Consider the following 22360-nt stretch of genomic DNA (forward strand, 5'->3'; position numbering starts at 1 on the left):
TGTGTGTGTGTGTGTGTCTCCCTCTTCCATGTCCGTATCAAGTCTAATAGAACACAACCAGCATGCCTGCACAGAAAACACAGGACAGGAATTGTATCCTGTTCCTTTGCTGTATTTATATATATTTACGTTACAATTAAGTTTTGTGTTACACGGCTAGATATTTCCTCAGGTACATTTAAACGTATGACCATGTTTCTGGCTTTGTCAAATGACTTAATTTACCAGACCAGGAAGGCTTTGTGAGGTTAACACCATTTGCTGGTAAAAAAAAATAAGTGAATAAAAATAAGAATGATTAATTACTGTGCTTATCCAATAGCCCACTGAGTCCCGCAGTGTTACGAAATCCTGTCTGCTGCCACACTGGGAGCAATGCCTGTGGAATCAATGTTACAAACTGTGCAGGCAAAATAAATAAAACTTCCAGGCTTAAAATACCATTACAATACAGTAACACTTGTTGAGATGCTGTCTGTTCCTCTCTCTCAGACTCGCTCTCTGTCTTCATGTACTCCTCCTGTTACTGCTACCACAAAGTCAGATGGTGTATCACTTATCTCAGAGGCATCCGAGCTGTTGCTTCAGCCTACACTCCAGATGTTTGCCTGTGCACCATCATTATCCATTACCGAGAGGTTTAATGTCATTATCTGTGTTGAATAGGAGTTGGTATTTATTATGTGGTTGGACGTTTGTGGTGATTACGAGAGAGAGGGAGACATAGAGATGGAAAGAAAACAGAAGAACAAACGTTTTAAATCAAAAAACACAAACACGACTAGCTACTCTCCAAGAGTGAGTCGTGCAGTTTAGCGGCCGATGCAAAACATCTGCTCAAAAAAGTGTCTTAAAAATCCCTGTGATTCCTCCAGGCCAATGAAATGCTTTGTCACTGCGTCCCTGTTGTGCTCTGCCACCAGGCTTGAGTATGCGATCATCGGGCCTGCCAAGTGTCATCACAAATCTCACACACCTCTCTCTCACGCCGGGCCAGTGACGCTAAATCAATACGGCCTCTCGGGACACTCCATCAGTCCAAATATCTGTAGAGAGTTGCTTTGGGGAGGAAGGAGGTTGATATGAGGTTCTGGTTGCCCAGGATGGGATTGTGGCTGTGGAATGTGGGTGAGCAGAGTCAGAGACAAATGACTCTCACTTTGCGGTCTGCCGAGAGGTTCTAAGCAGCTACCACAGCTTGCGTCCGGGCTGGAGGTCTTACTGTGGAGGAAGTGAGTGTAACAGAATGATGAGTAATACCTCTTCCTGTCCTGTCTCTTTTCTGTGGCAGTGATGGATGGCAGACTGCCGTTGGAGGGTCTGCAGAGGTTTGGCGGCGTGCCCACGTACCTCCCCGTTCAGTACCGGGTGTTGAACGTCGAGCAGGCCTTCTTCCTCAAAGAGGCCAACCAGGACATCATGCGCAACTCCAGTCTGCATGCACGCACCGAGCTCTTCTTCATCCAGCAGGCCAGGAGGACGCCCATCGTCAACGCCAGCTACGGGCCGCTCTCCGTGCAGCAGCCCGTGCCCGTGGACCTCCTGGGCCCTGGGCTCTTCAATAACCCGTCCTCACAGTCCTCGTCGTCCACGTCTTCGCCGCTGTTTACTTTCAATTGGAAGGTCCAGACCTTTATTATTAGCGAGCGCATCCACCCAAGCTGGCCCAAGGTGCAGGTTCTGTTTTACATCGTGGGCCGGGACTGGGACGACTACAGCACGGTGGACAGGCTCCCGTGCGTCCGAATGTTCGCCTTCCACGAGACCCAGGAGGTGCGAGGCACCTGCCGTATGAAAGGCGAACTGGGCCTGTGCGTGGCAGAACTGGAACCACTCCCCAGTTGGTTTAGTCCACCCAGCATAGTACCTGGAAGACAAAGGGCACCAGAGCAGGCTGAGGGCACCCCCGTGGAACTTTACTACATGGTACAATCCACCGACACTGGCGATTGCAACTCAGAGGACTCCCGCAAGGTCAGCGCCATCCATCCGGAGCAGCAGGGGCCGGCGGGGTACTTTGCCGGGCCTACGCCCATGCGGAGGATTGGCAGCGTGCGCCTGCTACAGCCTCTCACCGAGGTGCGGCTGGACGGTAACTTTGTGGTGATGGTGCCCTCAAGGCCCGTCAGGCAGAAGGAGACAGTGTCCGCCTTCCTGGCAGCTTCCACTCTGTCCTCTGTGGAGATATTCACCCTCAGGTGAGAAACCTGCTCCTATCACATCACTTTCATAACTTTTTTTTTATTACAGTTGAAAGCTACTGCATAGCTATCTGAAATGTGTTTTAAGAGATGCAGAGTGCTTTGACAATTGCAGGGTAAGTAGTGAGAAAGAAGCAGACTCCTCACTCTAGTGTGGTTCTTATATCAAATTAAAATAGCAAAGAGACTTCTTTATGAGGATTACTTTCAAAAATAGATTATTTTAGCATTTTTCCTGAATTTATGGAATGTAGAATTTTCTGTTATTAAACGTATCAATAGTAAACATCTCTCTTGAACTGACAGAATTTGCTATTGATTTATTAGGCATGCTTGTACATAAGCGATTGATAAATTATTATTAATTTCCTGTTGTGCTGCCTGAGATCTAAAGCATCATGCATGCAGCCAGCAGTGTGCCTTGAATTACACATTGACAGAAGGCTCAGCCAATTTGTCAAGCAGGGCATTAGCTTAAAGCATAACTGCTTTCTCCTGCGTGACTGATGATGAACTTTAAGTGTTCTGCTCTCCGTGGGAACCTAGCATGCTGTGTAAACATATATCAGACCTACAAGCATACAGGAGGAGGGCTGTTTTTCCATATATTAGCTTTTGAACATATATTGCTTTTCACTTTCGCATATTGCTGGTATTGGCTGCCTGCTTTTTTTTGTGCGTGTGTATGTTAGATGGACCTAGACCTCTAATCAGAGCTAATGGTTGTCTTTGGAGCACCTTTGAGCTGCTCTGAAGTTTGAACATCAGAAATGTGTTTGTAATATGGTTAGCAGCCAGATTTTAATTAATGTAAAAGGTTGATAAAAGAAGCTTGCTCCTTAGTAGTGGCGTGTGTTTATGTGAAGTAAATTGATGGGGTTTTAGTGGAGAAATCTTCAGTTATATAGACTTTCTCTGTAGAGGCTCCTCTGTTTGCCTTGTGTGATAAGATCCTTTAAAAGCATTTGCTCTCTACTTTCATCACTGCTGCACGATGGTTAAATGGCTTTGTGGCAATTCCTCTCACCCTCTGGAGATGGGCTCAGCTCTGTTGTTACAGGCAAGACTTTGTTTTATTTACTTTATTTATTTATTTTAGCAGTGACCATGTGAGCAGTTGATATGGAGATTTCTCTAGGGTTCCTGGCTTAAGGTGTGTGTGTGTTTAACAACAAAATGTATGCATGGTCACTTTCTCTCCAGGAACCAAAGCTCAAGTCCATTATTAGCTTTAGGATAATCTATATCAACTCATCCTTTCTCATATATTCCCTGTCCAACAGCATTAGCCAAGCAGTCGTAATCTGTTCTGACCATGGGCTACATATATAATTTGCGCTTTTTTCTGTCATCAGTGAAAATGCCCCGTAGGTTTGAGGAGAAATACCAGGGAAAAAGTGTCTTGTTTCAGATTTTTTCCCCCTGCTTATTTTTAAGTATATCAGCAGACCAGAACTTTCCAGAAAATTAACTTACAGAAGCTGTTTGACCATCATCTGTGACCTTAACCAAAATAAACACTTCTGTTCTGTACATTCATGCCTCTATTGATGAGCCTCACATCTGAATGTATAAACTGTTTGACATGCCAGTGTGTTCTTTTTTTTTGGCATGCACTTACTGAATCTTGGCTCATGAGCGATTTGGAGAACAGTAACAGGTTGAAAATGGGATTTACACCTCATTCATAATGCAAATGAAAACATGCCTCCCAAATGAACAAATTAACACTCTAACAGAAGATAAATAGTCCCTGCTGCATTGGAATTTAGATTCAACATTCTAACATGTTTCTGTGTGTCCCTGTGGGATGCAGCCTATGCTAATAAACTCAGAAGTTCGCTTCCCTTATAGAGAGCATTTTCATCAACAAATTGACAAGAAGGCATTGATTTTTTTTCCCCTCAGTGAATTGTAACCCTAAGACATTTTTATTAACACACAACCACTCATCAGGTTTTTATTGATTCAGGTTTACAAACTCTTTTGCCATTTATTGATGGGATCTGATCTGTAAAAAATCCAGAAAGCACAAAGTATTATAATGCATTCAGAATTACCACAAACAACTGCTTTCAATAGGCTACTCCACAGGCTATTTTCCAATGTGGCTCTCATGAACTCGTTAGCTATTAAAATGAAGTAATCATACCATATAGATTAACTAGACACACATAATTGGACAGAGGCTGATGCACTAAGATAGTTTATACAAAGACTCAACAGTCCAGCTAATTCATATGAAGATTTCCAGAACAATATACATTATAATAAATTATAATATAACCTATTATAAAGCCTTAATGGATTTTGCACGACAGATTTCTGATAGTCCCTTAATTGATCACTGCAGATACAGCTTGACCTAAAACAGATACTATACATAGATATGATACTCCAGGACTTTGTACGTTCATGGTAACATCCATACGTTTGTGAACTTGATGATGTTACATGCAACATACTTTAAAGGCCCTTTAGTTATTTAAAAAAACCTTGAAAAATAACAATTTCCGCAAAGAATATTAATATTCCTGTTACCTTCCAATTTCTCCCTCTAAAACGATTAAAAAATATGTTTCCAGGACAGGCTGTAAATAGGATCACATCGTCATGGCTGTACTTTATGAACCTGAAGAGGGTGAAGGCTGTTAGGGGTCTGTCAACAGCGAAATCCGTGTCTAGTTAAGTTAAAGTTGTCGTGCTTTGTCACTGCATATTACACATAACCATGAACACACAGAGGTGTAGATGTCACTCAGCAGAACTTTTTATCTTCTTTTTTTGTCATTAACATGTATCAATGCGGAAGGCGAAGGTTAAAGTAGAGGGCGCCACTGTCCACAGTTCCTGTAAGGACGTATTTGGAGGGGTGAATGTCTTACATATTGATCACTTTTATATTAAACCGATCACCTAATTACTATTAGCTAGGTAACGTAAATGGTTAACAAGCTCAAGCAAACAGTGATATCATATAACGTTATAAAAAGACATTTGTAGCTGAGCTACAAACGGTAGCCTATACATTTTGTTATATTTTCATTGCTCGATATAGGCCTATTATTGAAACGTGCCGACCGAAAACAAAGACTGATATATAAAAATAAAGGCTTAAAACTTATCACCATTGCATGCAGTAAGTGCAGCTTGAAGTCTGCAGGCAAATCCGGAGCTGAAAGACCCATTTGAAAATGAGTGCGCAGTAAAATGTAAAACTCTTTATTGGGTGTCAATTTCAACCCCTGAAAGAAATCTAAGCCACTTGTTCTCCTATTCTGGAATAAAATGTACAAAGTAACCCTTTTTCACACTATGATCCAAAACCGGAACGTTTATAGCCTATATGTGCGCCATCTCTATAATTCAGTAATACGGATTGAGTGGTGTGACAGGGTCAGTTGATTTCATAGTTCATGAATATGAAATATGAGCTATCGTATGATTAGCTATAGTCAGTCAGCGTTGTGTATGACGTCTGGGATCAAGCCAAATTATGTGCAATGTCTGGTTAAGGGGGAGTCTGGTGCACGGTGGTTAAGGGGGAATATCCAAAAAAAGTATTTTATGCTCTCTGACTCTGCAAGGCCCAATACAAGTTAGACGGAAGAAGAAGTATGAAGATAATCAAATGGGTCCTGCAAATGTACTAGTAGGCAATATGTACAGGTATGCATTACCAAATTTCACCGAATACACACTGACCAAATTTCACCGAATCACAGAATACACTCCCCTTGGTGCAGGTACTCCAGACTATCTAAGCGTTCCTTGCTTTGCTTTAAATGTTCAAACATTCAGAATAAAATCGATTCAAGTAAAAAACTCCTTCGAGGATGACTTCCAAAAATAAACTCAACTGATATCTCTGGATGCTGCTGGCGGATACCAAATAAGAGCAAAGAGTAAATAGGATGACCTGACACGTGCCGGTAGCGCCTGTCCCGAGATCACAGCTGTCCATTTAAAGAGTCCCCCAAAACCAACATTTTGGCCTTTGCAGCTACAGTGCAAATACAATTTCACCAGTGGACACTTTCAATGTGGTATTTGATCATCGTGATCTGGTGTTCAGCTCACGAGTAAAAACACATCTTAAATCTGTTCTGATGACAACTATATGGCACTACCTGGCAACCTGAGTAGCTACTCGCTTGTTTATTGTTAGCTAGCTAAAGCACAGGGCAACTAACAGCTGCTAAGAAAGCCACCTGAGCGATGGCAACTAGATAGCTAGCAGTCTAAATGCGATGCTGTGTATGGAGAAAGGCATGTTTCTTGTTTTTTAAAAACTAATGCTTCACTTGTTGGAGTTGGGGGGGGGGGGGGAGTATTTCAGCCTCGTAGTAGAATTGCAACTGACGCATGCAGCTGTTTAAACGTTGCCATGGTGATAAGTTCTCTCACAGGAAGCTGCAGATTGGTGTCTAAATGCTCTTCTGCGTCTGTGGCAGGTATTAACTTGAATAAGTACGTTCCCGCTATAAGAGTGGTTCTTCTGTTTGTGTATGGGACGATGACGTTGGCCACCATTTTGTCCCCAAACATGTTTTGAACAGATACTATTGTTTCTAATAGTGTGTCCTAACAACTTTATTAAAGATTGGCTTTGTCGTACGGTACATTTAGACTTCATCTACGAACATGACTGCTGACTACTGCAGCATGTCCTTAAACACTTGCTCTTAAAGTAATTTCAGGTACTCAGAAGAGGAACCATGCGGGGTGTGGCTTTGGAAAATGACCTCCCGTTGTTGTGAACCAGTCACTTTAGTCGTTCGCCCTTGACTCTTAACCAATTATGTTTTGCCTCCAAGGCAGTGCAGCCTTCTTAACAGTTTTGAGTTGTGTTTTTTGGACAGGAGTCGTTATTTTGAACGTGTCAGATCAGGGCTTTTGGAGGTTGGAGCGATCTGGAGTCAAAAGTAGAGGTTTGCTATTGGAATAGTTAGCATTGCGCTGGTTGCTCTTTAATGAATGTTTTCTGTCATTTGTGGTAAGGCGTGACTATTTCTTTGCAGCGCTGCGTTCTCGTGGGCTCATCTCCACTCGCGCACCCCTTTCATATCGCTCTTCTTGATTGCTCATAACCTCTCTCCTGTTTCTCTTTGTGCTCCTCAGCATGCTCACCAAGGTCAGAGTGGAATATTCCTCTTTCTCTGGGATTTCATCTATTACAGGCAGTAAGAACCAATGAACCTGATTAGCTTGCCATCACAGTTTACCAAGTGATTCCTCCACGAACACCCCCCCCCACATTCCCACCACCCCTGTGGGGTCGCTGCTGAGTGTTTACTTTGAAGGCACAGACTCTCTTCATCTGGCCATTAATAAGTAATTAGCGATTTGTGCACTGGGGGAAATTTGGGAGCGAGTGCTAGTTTGATTTGCCTGCCACACGGGCTGCCTTCACAAAGCAATCAGCGCTCGCCTGCAGTGCAGAATCTCCATCCACACATTTCCTACTAATGATTTTTAATACTTCTCCTCCTTTTGATTTTTCACTTTGAGGCTTCAGCACTTTGGCTGCCACCGTCAGACTGATGGAGCTGCGTGCTTTTGTTCCTCCTGATGACTCATTAAATCACACACACACACACACACACACACACACACACACACACACACACACACACACACACACACACACACACACACACACACACACACACACACACACACACACACAGAGCTGTGAGTGTGGCAGTCAGTCTGAAGTCAAAGACTATTCATTGCTCCTTTCCTGCTGTTCACCATGGCTTACTGCTGTTGACTAAATTCACCTGCTTCTTAGAACAAGAGATTTCACATTTACCTCAAAGCAGGAAATCCTTTGTCGCAGTGCAGCTAAATTTAGTATGCTCTATTAAACTTCAAGAATCCCTTTTCTGGTGAGAGATTGTTTTATGCTCTTTTATAGCTTTAGAGAGCAGTGCGGGATTTGTTATAGCCTTTTCATGTAAAATTTAAAACACACATTTATGTACTTCTAAGCTTGAATATTCATCATGTTTGATATGTGAATATTAAATGCATTTGTAAATCCTAAAAACATTTAACATCAAGATTCCCAACACTTCTTTTGGCCAACAAGGCCAAATAAAGATATAAAATTATGTTTCTAATGATATGAGTCATGTTTCCGAAAATAGACACTATCAGAACTTATCTGTTGTAGGACTTGGCAATGACCTCATTCTGACTATCAATGATGTTGGGTCTTAATCTGCTGCTGTATGTAATCTGGCCCACAGAAGAACATGTAGTGGATGCTTAATCCTTGATATGCTTATGGCGAGTTCTCGTCAGGTCCCCTAATCTCAGAATCATCAGATATCAGAACATGCATTAAAAAGAGGAATTGTTATTATTAACAAGGGCAGAAAACACATTTCCAGATCAGGAAAAGGGCAGAGTGTATATGTGGAGCCAGAGAGGCCAGACTCTTGTGAAGTTGTGAAAGCTGCAGTCCTATAACTCTCAGAGATACAGCCAGTATTGCGGGGAGGGCAGAATCCCCACTCAGAATCCCCACTCAACACGAACCCCACTTGCCTCAGAGTTTCTCCTTTTTTCCTTTGATCATGAGTGTCCCAAAAGAAATTATGGATATTCTTTATTGATAAACCTAACACTAGCTTATTTAATGTGAATATGTCCAATATCAACCAATATCCGATTAAACCTGATATTCCGAGCATCTAGTGTACTGACCCTAAAACATCCTGATAAAACAGACCCGCGTTACTCCGTGTGCAGTCACAGGTGGCTTTACTGACCACAGATCAAGCCGCGGCCGTAGTAGACGCTAACAAGGGCAGCCCGCGCTCCCACATAAAAGCCTGAGCACGGCTGAGCAGCCATGTGTGGTTCCGACCCGCAGTGCAGCCGTAATAAAAAAGATGGATCCAGTGCAGGACCGCCGGGAGAGAGCGGGAGAGAGCGCCGCAGCAGGTCTGGGAGGCGTGAACCAGGGTCAGGGGGGGTCCACGCACGCCAGCTGGACCATCACCAAACTTCGTTATTCACCACAGGGATGTATTGGAGCATCTGCATATGTAGAGACGAGCTGCTACATTTAGGAGAGTCCAGAGTGCCTGATGTGGGGATTATGAGAAAATATGGAATAAACCAGAGGTCATGGTAAAACACTGATATTGGGCAGCAGGATTATTATTAAAAATATCATGTACATTGGCATTGACTCTGGCAGGGACATTGTCTTGTGAACATGCTTCATATGAACTTCACACATGTTTTAGATCTTATATCATGTAGTTAATGATTGGGGTTAAGGGCCTTACTCATGGGCCTAAGAACAGCAGCTTGGCAGTAGTGGTGCTTGAGTCAAGTACATTAACCACGGAGCAACCATTGCCTTAGTTCTCCAGAATGAGAAATACGTCTTCACTTTAATTCAGAATGTATCTTAGTCTGGCAAGTCATAAATATACTATATGTGCAAGCCCAGGCACAGATTGGAGGATTGGAGAGAAGCTGAAAGCCATAAACCAAGTCTTCCTGAGTCTCTATCATCCCCCTGAGGGGTCTGCGGTGGCCTCTGTAAATATCCTGAAGCTGGGATGGGGGAACATGTGAAATATAAGTGGGGCTGAAGGCATTTCGCCACTGAATGAGCCGCATGTGATCGGAAATGAGGTTAGATACCTTGTTAAACCCATAACTGCCTGCAGGCTTTATGTTTCTGCTTTAGCTAACGTCCTCCGCTAACCTCGCAGTGACACTCTACCCACCCACTCTGAGTTCAGAAGGGCCTCTAAAACCAGACACATGCTTGCTTATGTACAGCAGAGCTACTTGTGCTACAGCATGTGAGTTATTTATTTGCGAGATAAAGAACGTTGACAGTTTGATAGCTTAAAGGCCTTATTGAAGGGGAATGATCACTTAATGGCTGTGGCACTAACACTGTCTATCCTGACCTCCACTTTCTCTTGATGCATCAGGGTCTCTATTTCCTCGGCAACGATAGGTGGAACTCCAGGGTTCGTAGAAAATGTCGGTTATGTTTCGGCAGTAGTCCAACATCGGTAGTCTTTCACCAAAGGTCATGACTAAGATACAACATGGGTTTTCATGTCAGCCCTCCTCCTACTCTCGTTCCTGTGAAAGATAACCTTTAGATGCGTCTTTCTGTCCGGTACCACAGAATTATTCCTACTGCAGTAAAGAACGCCACTGCACTCACACGACAGGTATTGGTTTCTAACTCATTGTCTTTTGCCAATCACAGATAAAATGTTACACCACAGCACTTCCAGAGAATGGGCCAATATAACTTCTGATTTTCATTGTCATTTAGAAATTGACACTAATATATATAATTATTATTATTATTATTATTATTATTATTATTATATCTAAATGCTACCTATGAGCCTACATTATCTATATTGCCTATCCAAAGGAAACATAAACATTTATATAAATATTTGGTGCCCACATGTAGTAACTTTACATGTATCATGGCATTTATGTGACAGAGACAGTTTTAACGTGATATTCTCTGTATCCGTTAGCACCAAAAAGCTTAGATATAAGCCATCGTAATTTTTCATTAAAACTAGAATTACCAACATTTTCATACCACTGAATGTGAATTGTGTGCTGTGCAACCACTGAACTACTAAAGTTAGTGATGTCCTTCACACCTGTTTTTGTCTTTGTTTTCTCCCATGGTTTTTGCGGAGAAAACAGGCAAAGGTACACCACTCGTACACAACAAGCATTATTGCGCTGCCAAAATGTCCCCTCCATGTGCTTTTCTAATTGAGTACACAGGTTATCTCATAGGAAGTCAACAGATGAGACAACAACTGGTAACAATGAAGGCCACTTAAATGGCTCTGATGTCCCACTTTGGACTGTTGTCCTGTTGCCCTGTAAAGCTTTGTCCAATATTCTCAAATACTGGACAAATAAATTCCAGTGACTGCAGATGCAAGGGAGGTGGATTTAATAAAATGTGTGGTGGGTGAATTTAAAATGCATATTAAAACACATCTTGAGAAATGTTTCAATTTATTTCCTTTACATATGGATACACTTTAAATGATTGAGCTTCTTTTTCCAGAAGATGTGGTATTTATCAGTAGGATATTCTGACGAAAATGCTGTGTTATAGTTAGATTAAAAAAGACCACACATCAATCAGGAAAGATTGACAGCAAATGAAAGAGAAGCCAAAGAAGAATCTGAACACGTGGACTGCAATCCTGTATTTCATGTGATAAAGTTCTGTAGCTAAATAATCGAATAATCTAAGAATGCTTTAGATACCAAAACCCAAGTGCAATCCTGAAAGAACTGATAGTAAAAATTGAAGATGACACACTTCAAAAAAGCAAAGGTTTTTGATAGTTTTTTTTTTTTTTTTTCCATTTTCAGATAATCCTCATTTTGCATTTCATTTTTTTCAGAAATGGTAAAAGAACATCAAATCACACTCTAGGTCACACACACACGCAGCCCTGTTCTTTTTGTCCGAGGCATTTTCTTGTGCTGCAAGTCATGAACCGTACCGCTTTCTTTTCTTAGTGTGTGACACTGTGCGAGTACACACACACACACACACCTGCCCATGGCGATTATGGCCTGCCGTGCACCTGCTGATGTGATTGTTCAGCACTGCCCATCAGCGCACATAATGAAGTGCAAATCAGGCTAATGTGCTCACTGATGCGCTGGCTTTTAAAGATCAGCCCAAATTGATTTATTCCCAGTACTGCTGAGGCATTAACAAATAATAAAATGGAATATAGCAAATATGTGCACTGAGGGACCAAAATCTCATTCCCCACTGCCAAAAGCGGCAGACAGAACCAAGCTTCTGCGTCCTAAATCAGATGTGGAGGCTAGAGACTACCAACCTGCAGCACTGGGGAAGTTCACTCCCAGAGAAAACAGAGGCTTCTTCAGTGCTGATGGTGTTTTCAGTGCAATGTAAATGGCAGACCACCCCCCCCCCCCCCCCCCCCCCCCCCCCCCCCCCCCCCTGTGGTTTTGTTCAGAAACCTTTATTGGTACTGATTCCACACTGGGTGCTTTCACCTCCAGTAGCTCCTCAAGCTCACACTCCTCATTTTCTAAGGATGGAGCACACAACCAGTGTGTCAAAGTGGACAAATATTACTTGTATAATATTAATTTCTGATAATTTCGTATAATAATACATTTTTTTCCTGCATAGATGCTTTAACATCAACTGGTGCACACTTATGCATGGTTGCGTGTCATTCCCAAGGCAAGACGTATCTTTCAAACCCTCAGGGCTGTATATCTTTACAATTTATGATCTAATTACTGAGCATAATGAAGAGTCAATGAGTTGTAACCATCCTCATTAAAGCATTTCAGTGATTGTAGAGATTTATAGTAATGTAATGACTTTTATTTGCATATCTATGTCTGGTTTCATATCTGTGTCTGGTTTCATTTTACACAGCCTTAATGTTCTTTTTGTTCATTTTATCTTTAGAAATAGTTATGAGGGAAAGAAAGATGTTTCTAAGGTTTTAAACAGTCATACAAAGAAGTATGTAGTAGTTTTGCAATTAGAATCACTTTTTTTAAGTCACAATACTTGGCTTATTATTACATCTTCAATCATAATCTTATTTTAGTGGAGATCAGTAAAAATATGATTTATTTTATTGATATTAAATAGGACTGTTTTGAGTATAGTAGTTATTATGATGATACCATATATTATGTATACAGTTTTGATACCTTTTTCACAGGTTATAAATAGAAACTTGTTCTACATTAAAGCACCATGAAGCGGTGCAGACAGGGCAGGTCCGTTTCTGCAGGTAGGTCCATTTGTCCAGCCTGTACTCATCTCATTGGTCATTACTTTTTATAATCTCTTTGGTAACTATTGGCACAGCCTTCTTAATCTCCACAGAATATTCAATCTTTGGTTCAATGTAATCTAGATTGCTCTGGGTGAATTGTAATTTTGCTTGACAGACAGGAAAGACGTATCACACCTGTGCAGGGAGAAGTGCCTTTTACTTGGGCCCAAATGTGTTATCTTGGTGTAATACCAGTGAGTGAGTACCTCGCTGTGTGATATCTCTGATTTGGTATTCGTTCAGTTTTATTTTTACTGAAATCTGTGCATAGACTTAATGTATGGTTAGTTTATTTACTTCTCATTTGCAGAAAATATGTTTCCCAGAATCACTTTCCAACTCTAATGTTTCTCAACACTGATTTCCAAACTTCTACAGTTCATGTAGGCCTTCTGCTCTTTTAGATTTGCCATATGAAGATAGAGAAATACGCAAAATACACAGTTATTGCATCATGGACATTTCTTATAATAAACTATGGATAAATTATGTAGCCTTTTGACACTAGTGTGATACTATCAGCAGGAAACAGTGTACCAAAGTAATGGTGTGCACAGTGAAAGCGTAAACCCTCGCCTCTACATCTTTCTTCTTTTCTGATGAATACAAATTGGCTCTGTGCCAGGCCTTCCCTTGTGTCAAGTCAGCGCTGGTCCAGTTTAATTAACTAAAGCAAGATGACCATGAAATAGCTCTTATCTGTAATGTTCTAGCCTTTGGAAAAAGGAAAATAAAACCTGTGACAAGATGAGGCAGGTTGGCTTCATGCTGATTTGAAGGTCCCAAATGTAATTCTTTGCAAAAAGCTGTTACTCATTTCATACGGTAATGGAAAAATCAATTGTTAAAAAAAAAAAAAAGAAAATTATTGCAATTTCTTCCTCTACAGTGACATTTTATTACCTTGCCAGGGAGCACATGCCATTTTGTAATAGCTTGATTTCATATTTACCCGAACAGATGCTGCCCTACTGCTTGCTCACTCACTCTCTTGTTACCATAGTGATAATGCCGGCATATCTCTTGCAAATCTTTTTGTCTGCCCTAATTGCGAGTTTGACAAGACGATTTGAACCAGCGTGAGCTATGTGTCAACATCTGCTCAGGTTTCTTAGGTCAAATGTTCCAGTTTGAATAAACATTTTTGAGGATATGTGCACAAGCCTTTCAGAGACCAGCCCCTTTCAGAATTCAACTGAAGAACTGGTTTTAAGAAACTAGTTAAATGAGGAAAATACGATGTCTGACACCCGTCAAATGAGCCTTTGTCTCTTGAAACCACTGCAAGTCAGAGAGACATGTTAAAACAAGAACCAGAGACCATAGATAAGTGTCCCCGACTATGTACTGTGTCTTAGAAGCGAGCGAGACTGAGGGGAAGATGGAGATGGAGTGTAAGCAGACTGAAAGTCAACCGCCCATATAGCCTATTCGACCCTACAGTGTCCAGCAACAGCCCTCCACACCACATGCGATATCTTTACCTCCCCAGAGTACCCAACTCCCAATACTCAATACTCCCAATAATCAAAATACGCTCAATGCTCAAAATACTCCCCATACTCAAAAAGCCACGAAACCAAAACTTTGACTGACAAACTACACATTTGCATTCTTCTTGAAGGTGAAATAGTCATAATAGAATAGATTATTCGTCAATAGTACTTCACTCGGGTTTAAAAGGTTAGTCAAAACTCATCCCTGTTAATCATACTCCAGAAAAGTCGTAATCAGGAGAAAAACGCCGTAGTATAATACGAAAGGACGTCCGGGGCAGAGGCGTCTTGCTTTTAGATGCTCTGGCTCTGTCATTCTGTCTCCCTGTCCCCACAGTGTTAGGGTCATTGTCCATTATGTACAAAACCCTGATGCGATCTGAGCGTGTAAACTGCTCACGTTTGAACATCCCTCACATTTGAAGTTTTCCGAATTCTTGCTCGCTCTGCTCGCACAGTTTTTGTTGTCGTTGTTTTTGTTATTGTTGCTGTTCTTTTTTTTTTTTTTTTTGCCCTCTGTGAGGAAGAGCCCTGCTGTTAGTATGGAAATGGAGAGAGGAGCCCATCTTTCGCAGGCGTGTGCTCCACCAGATATGACAACACCACAGAGGGAACAGGGGAGGGAAAAGGACGACAAAGCACAGAAGAGCCAGGACGAGGTGGAATGAACAGAAGACTCATTGTTCTCCTCTGCCTGAAGAATGTTTTTCTCTTTGAGTTATCTTAATGAAAAAATGGCCACAGTGAGCTTGTTATAACTTCTCGTATATATCTCTTGTCCCCTAAGACTGAGCGACCTCTTTATACCCCTTCTTTAACTACATTTTATCCAGTTTCTATTCATCCTCCCTGTATTACAAGGCAGAAGGTTTTTGATATACTCCTAGTTCGTCCCCAAAAGAATTTAAACTGGTTTTCAAATTGGGCACTAGGCACTATTACGATACACTATGTATAGTCATAAAGCATTGGTCCTGTAGATTACTTTGTAAAGCAGGTGTTGCAACAGGCAAGCAAGACAAAGATCATAGATTAGATTCCAGAATACATAGTTCTCTGAAGTATACTGTATAAATTTCAAGAACATCACTATGAAGTGTGTGCTTAATTACCGAATACTACTGAATAATTGCATTCTACTTAAATACGCTTAAAGGATAAGACGCTCTCATATGACAGCTAATCCATTGGGTAACCTTGCCAACGCTAGCAGGTATTTTTCAAATATAAACTAGCCAGACTAACATGTCTGAATTAAACTGAGACATGTGTAATGGATATGGAAATATGAGGTCCTTATATTTCTGGAATTCGTATCATACATCTTCCATAGCAGTACAGCAAGAATCCTGTACACAGTGCCTTTTTTTTCCAGGTTTAGGCATCTGGGATCTTTTACGTATACTGGGTTGTGGTGGTTTCGAAGTGTGAACATGCTAATGCAGATACTCAGTGGTAAAACAACAGTGCAGGGGGGTGTGACACTCTCACTTGAGGTCTTGACCAATTGGAAAAGTCATTTCCACAAAGTGGAGCAATATGCAACCTCTGAGAGTGTTCAGAGTTTCATCCCTTAATAGTGGACCTACTCCGTCAACAACAGGACACTGTTACTAACAGCAAATATTGCATGTCCAACTTCCAACACACTACTTGTACTAAAATTGACTACAGAAGTATGCAGTTTGAGATGCAGCCATTATCATTTTGTGTAGGGTTATTCAGAGAAGTGTAGTATCACTGTCATGGAGACTCCATCCCAGGACACTCCACCGTTGGCTTCTGATCTCTGGTCTGCCCTACAGTGCTCCGTCATCATCATCTCCACCTGCTCTTAAATCAAGCACACTTTAACGCTCACAATACAGCCCTCTCTGCTGTGTGAAGTGTTGTAGCTCCTGCTGGTATATTGAGCTTTGCTTCAGTTTCTGTTGGTGTTTCCTGTGTTCATGTTCCCACTTATTTCTCTTCGTGTGCCTGTTCCTGTTTGCTGGACCGGGACCGCCAGGGTTCACCTGTATTTCTCACTGCTTTGATTATTGATCGCTAAGTCTTGGGTTGTACTGTTGGAGGATTTTAATCATACATCGCTTCTCGTGCTTGACACAGAAGTCTATGGCATTGACTTTTAAGGCACCATCTGTGAGAGTCATGGATTTTTGTGCAGCTTTATCTGTCTCCCTGGTTGAGCTCATGAAGGCCTAGTGATCACAAGCTTGATTCTTCTTAAAGAAATTTACATCAGGTTTAAAGGCACAGGTTTCATCCAGCGATTTTTTTTTTCACCCCAGGTTGGTCAAAAGTTAAATCATATGGAACATATAGGCTATGTGTTACAGCCTGAATCTAGCAGGTCAAGAACTTTTAACTAGTGCTGTCAATTCCAGGTGCCGCGATTAAAAGTCCTCACCAGGATTTTGCTCAGGCTTCCTGGATTGTGTTGATTCCACTAATTTTACCTGGATTGCTAATTAGGAAATCTAGCAAGCTTGAGCAAAATCCTGGTGAGGACTTTTAATCGCGGCACCTGGAATTGACAGCACTACTTTTAACACAAGACCAAGGATTTATTCATCCAGCATTATAAAGTGTAGTTAAGACATTTGGCAGAATTATTACGCCTGCAGGACTTTCTGTGCACACTTGGCCAGTCATTGTCGGTGATTTTAATCAGTTCAAAGCTGTGGTTGTGTTCTTTTCGTGGCCTGACCAAATCCACTTTTCCATCTGTCCAGCAAGCAGCCATACTAAAGCATAATATATGTGGTCACGAACTGAATTAAGCATAGCTGAGAAATCATTCATCTGAGGCTAAAGTGGAAATTCAGATATTGTGTTTATTGCATGTTCGTGATTAAAGTGTAAGGCAGCTGTAATTCCGAATCCTTGAACATCACTTATTCTTACAGCATGCCATTGTGTGAGTGTTCAGTCTGCCTGATCACATGTATGAGATTTGTAGCTCCTGTGTACTTTGGTACGCTGACAAAGAGCATGATTTATTTTACAAGGTTTATTTGGGAACTGTGCAGCTTGATCTACGGGTTTTTAGCAGCCCCGGGGCAGACTGATTCTTTTCATTTCTGTTTAGTGTTGTGGCCCTTGCATATTCCAAACTGCCTTCAGCCCCATTTTTTATTCAGTGATGGAAAACTCACCTGCTTGCTGTCTCTGCAGCTGCTCTGGAGACCCTCATCCCCTCCTCCTCCTCCTCCTCCTCCTCCCCCTCCCTGCTGTGGAGACAGACCTCAGGAAAGCTCTGCACTTTTGTTCACATTGATTAGAAAGGGCTGTGCGAGTTCCTCCATCACTCTCATTAACGGGCTCCATTAGCCGGGTTCCCCGGGCACGGGGCGGGTGAGTTAGTCAGATGGTAAACACAGATGCGCTTGAAAAGGCAGGTGACAGCTCCGCCCTCTTAGGGGACATTCTAACGGCGGACTACTCCACTCTTTCATTCCATACCGGAGCCATCTCCTGCCCATTAGCAAATTGCAGGGATACTACCATGGCAACAAAGATGTGAACTAGCTTCCAGGGATCTAATCAATGTGATCAGAAGACTGTAAAAAAAAAAACCATGTGACTTATAGGTGAGGCTTGACGTGAGGTCAAATCCAAATGATAACACTGTCGTATATGTTGATCAGACAGACCAAGAGTGGTGGATTTGCAGTCATGTGACATAGAGTATATTGTATGGGTATCACTCTGTTGCTCTTTCAAAGACTATCAAAAAAAAAAAAAAAAAACCCTAAAAAGCCCTGGCTGCGAACAGCCTTTGTGAATACTCAAAAGGACTAAACCATTCATAAGATTTGTGTGATCTTGTATAGTATTCCCTCCTTCTGATTCGAGCCCTTCATCTCTTTCTTTTACCTCCTCTGAAATTATTTGTAGGGTGGACATGAAATACACGGCAACTCAATTTGTCACCGTTCCCCGTCTCTGTTAGCATTGGTCTGTTGGCTTTGGCGATAGAGAGAGCCAGCGATAAGCCACCTGCTCTCGGAGTGTGGCAGTGTTTGGCCTCAGCCCAGTGTGTTTCACAATCAGTGTTTCACAGAGGTGCTGAAGCGCAGCTCCAGGGTCGGATATTACATTCACCTCCAACACAACAGGGACCCAAGCTAATCACCTCCTCATTATTGCACTAGATAGAGAGACACACCAGGAAAGTTTGTGTGTGTGTGTGTGTGTGTGTGTGTGTGTGTGTGTGTGTGTGTGTGTGTGTTTCTGTGAGCACACGCTTGTGTGTCGGGTGTTTGCATATGTGTGTTTGTTTTCAATAAGAATTGCGTGCACGTGCAAGACAGACAGAAACTAAATGCTTCAGTACAGATTAGCCTAGTCTGGTGAGGACTATGAATCTGACAACAATAATCTCATTTCCCATTTGCCATGTTGCCATGCCCCAGTACATTTAACAAGGATGATAATGAAAAGAGTGCCGTGGAACTCATTAATTAAATTAGCTCCCTTATCCACGCATCATGCCAAGTCCACTCATCACCGGTCTGATTAGCTGCAGCTTCCTTGATTTTGCTCCAGCAAACGCGACACATGGACCATTTCATTGCAAACCAGACCGGAGCTGAGCTCACTTTTGTCACTTTCATGTTCAGCTCCGCCCTGGGCCGCGGGAATTCTTTCGGTTCCTGGGAGAACAAGGAAGAGAGACTGTTCACTTTTGATGGGCTTCACCTGCTGGGCTGCGAAGAATTTAAAGACTGCAAGGATGTTAGCCAGCTGAATGCAATTTAGCCTTGCAGGGCCTTTTGGGTAATTCATCTAAATGCATTTTCCTGTTTAAAGGGAACTTGGGAATTTAATTTCTTGACTCTCTTCTACACAGCTTTTAAATGCTATCTGACTTGGGTTCTCTTTGATCTTCAATGCTTTCTAAATTTCAAACTAAGAGTTTTACTGAGGGTTTTTTGTCGTATAGGTGTCTATCCTTTATAACCCCATCAGAAAAGAAATGGCTCAGTTCTATTTCTTAATGCTCCATGTTCAGACCTTTGGTTTACTTCTATGAAGAACAGCTTTGTTCAGGGTCAGATTCAATGCCTTGTCTCTATCAGATGACATATATAAGTATATTTTAAAGACGCTTCCACTCTTCTTTGTCTGCGTCGTTCAATTTGGTCTCCAAGATACAGTCGTAAGATGCTTAGATCAGGACATTTTACTTTATTGTGTTCTCTGATTCATGCCATTCATGCTGTCATTTTGAAAGCTGTGCTGCATAGCAAAATGGAAGCAGATATACCAAGTGCTTTAGTTTTATATATTTATTTTTGCCCTAACTACATTCAAAATTCTCTACCAAATATTAATATTTTTATTGCTGCTGAAGGTCAAAGGCTGCATCCTTTCATGCGAGTATGAACAGTCGTGTCAGGGAAGGCAGTTTATGGCCCGAGTGCATGAATTGGGCCACTCTCTCAGGATCTTTGCCTTTAAATCCACAGCTTGACATTTCATTCCTTTGTTGCCATTCTCTCACCTGCCACCACTCCTGCCCATGTCTTGTAGCACATGGGAATCTGTAACAAGAACAAAGACTCAGGACATGAGAGGATCCGGTTAGGACAGGAGTAATTCAGAAGCGAGCAGGATACAAAGGCGCGTAGCACAACTCAAACTCATAATAATCCACAGCTGTCACGAAACAGAACGCACGAGGCAGTCAGCCGGGTCCATGGTTAGTTCTGGTAGCCAGACTCAGGCAGGTATCCAAGTGCTTAGCAGGCGATGTGGTCTAATAGGAAGACTCAGGTTGGTGTACTAGCAGGGAAAAAAAACTTTAGTATGTAAAATGGAGTCTGTAGTACGTTACTGTGAAGAAGAAAACTAGAGCAGCATTAGAAGTGCTGAAGGAGGAAGATGATTGGAGGGACAGTATAGGATGTAGGTGACACTGGTTAATATTTAGACCAGTTTGATTGTGTGTTGACTGATGCTGGGGCGTTTCCAGGTAAGAGTGGTCAGTGCACTTAGGACGTGTGTTGAATCTGTGAGAGAGCCACCCATCTTCTCAGCGTATAAGGTGGTGTTGGGAGTATAATAGAGCAGCAGTAAGACTTGTAGAAGACACAAAAGCTAAGAGAAAAACAGTGCCCACCTGGGATATTGCAGGATTTTGTGGTCTGTTAGCATCAAGAAAGGGTGTTTAGCTCCCTCCAGGTAGGATCTCCAATGTTCAAAGGGAAGCTTTAAAACTAGAAGCTCATGGGTTACCACATATTTCCAGAAGTTTGGTGGTGAAAAAATCACGATAACAGATTGGGTAGGGACTCTCACTCTCCAGCATGGCCGGAGTGGGCCACTTTATCAGCCCGGGAGTTTCATGCGCAAAACCGGCCCAAAATAATTTTCCATCCCAATCGGCCCAAACTAGAGATTGACATGAGCCGGCCCATCGGGAATCCTCCCGAATCTCCTGATTAGCCACTCCGGCTCTGCTCTCCAGTATCACCATCCAGCTGACTCAGCAAGTGAGGCGTGGTTTGTCTGGTTAGTGGTGGCCTATGGAGGGGGGTCAATGACACAAATCCATGGGCGGTGAGGAAGTAGACTTATGTTGCTGAACACATCTGCAAAGCCCTGGTAGGGACTGGGCACGGAGGCCATATACAGTGTGATCTGACTGGACCCTGAATGGACGGAGCTCAAACAGGAAAACACAAACAGTGTGAAAAGCAGTGGGTGTTCCAAGATGAAAGCTCACAAGTGGACCAGAAGATGTTGGGCTCATTGGGTGACTGCCTAGGGCAAGGAGGGGCAAGAGGGTCAGGAGGGGCAGGAGGGTATCTCTCACCACAGCTGTAAAGACACAGGTCTCTGGATTAGCACCAGGCATGTTTATATGGTGTGAGTGGAACGCTACCCAGCCGCAAGGGTATGTCCTCAGAGAGTACATCAGGCTGTATGCGGTGTGTTGGCATGTTGGTGTTTTGGAGTGATTACATCTGGTGTCCGTAGCTTGACAGTCTGAAGATAGATGACTATCTTGATGAGTTCTGACAGGGAGGAAGTCTCACCCCGGCGTGGCAGCTCGGTTTGTAGCTCCTTGGACAGAAAGATCACCTTGATTGTGGGGTCACTTCACCTGCTACCTGCAGCATTGTGCAGACCTCACAAGTATGCACTTTAATGGTACATGTGCCTTGGAAGAAATCACTTAATTGGGTGCCTGAATACATTCTGGATTCTTGAAAACCGCTTTAAACAGGTTGTAAAGCCAGGTTTTTGAACACAAGTCAGGGTTTGGCTATCCCATAGGGAGGTTCCCCAGGTACCCAACTCACTGGTCAGTAAAGATAACATGAAGTGTACACATTGCTTATCCATATGGAACACTGGGGAAGGGCACGTTAAGTAGCAGTAATCTGGTGGGCCTTCATATCTTGCTGAAACAGCCATGGAAGTACAGGTAGCCACTGCAGTTCTGGTGTGCACAGCAGCTCTGGCTTCAGCAGAGTGATTAGAGAGAGCAAATAGACTCCAAATAGTATAGCCTAGCTTGGCGAGAATCACTTCCTGTTTTGTGGGTTGGGCTTGTACATCCCTTGTATCCATGCAATGCTTTTGTAATAAAAATGTGAAACAGGGCGGTATAAGAAGAGCTAAGGTGGGTGACCGGAGGAGAAGGTTTAGACGAGATCTGGAACAGGTGAATCTGGGTAATATTCAGGTGAGCTTGATTGAGTGTGTCAGCTGGAGTGCAAGTCTGAGAGGGTTGCATTTCCGGGGTAGGGGTGCACAGAGCTGCACACCCACG

General features: G+C 42.5%; 1 protein-coding gene across 1 annotated transcript in view; it reads left to right on the forward strand.

The window, feature by feature from the left end:
* The window catches only part of LOC143482017 (transmembrane protein 132C), a 91018-nt gene that overhangs the window by 24154 nt on the left and 44504 nt on the right, over window positions 1-22360 (forward strand). The window contains exon 3 of the mRNA XM_076980263.1: window positions 1292-2198. Within this exon, the coding sequence (XP_076836378.1) occupies window positions 1292-2198 (907 nt within the window). The remainder of the gene's footprint in view (window positions 1-1291; window positions 2199-22360) is intronic.

The sequence above is a fragment of the Brachyhypopomus gauderio genome, chromosome 18 (assembly GCF_052324685.1).
Source record: "Brachyhypopomus gauderio isolate BG-103 chromosome 18, BGAUD_0.2, whole genome shotgun sequence".
Lineage (NCBI taxonomy): Eukaryota > Metazoa > Chordata > Actinopteri > Gymnotiformes > Hypopomidae > Brachyhypopomus > Brachyhypopomus gauderio.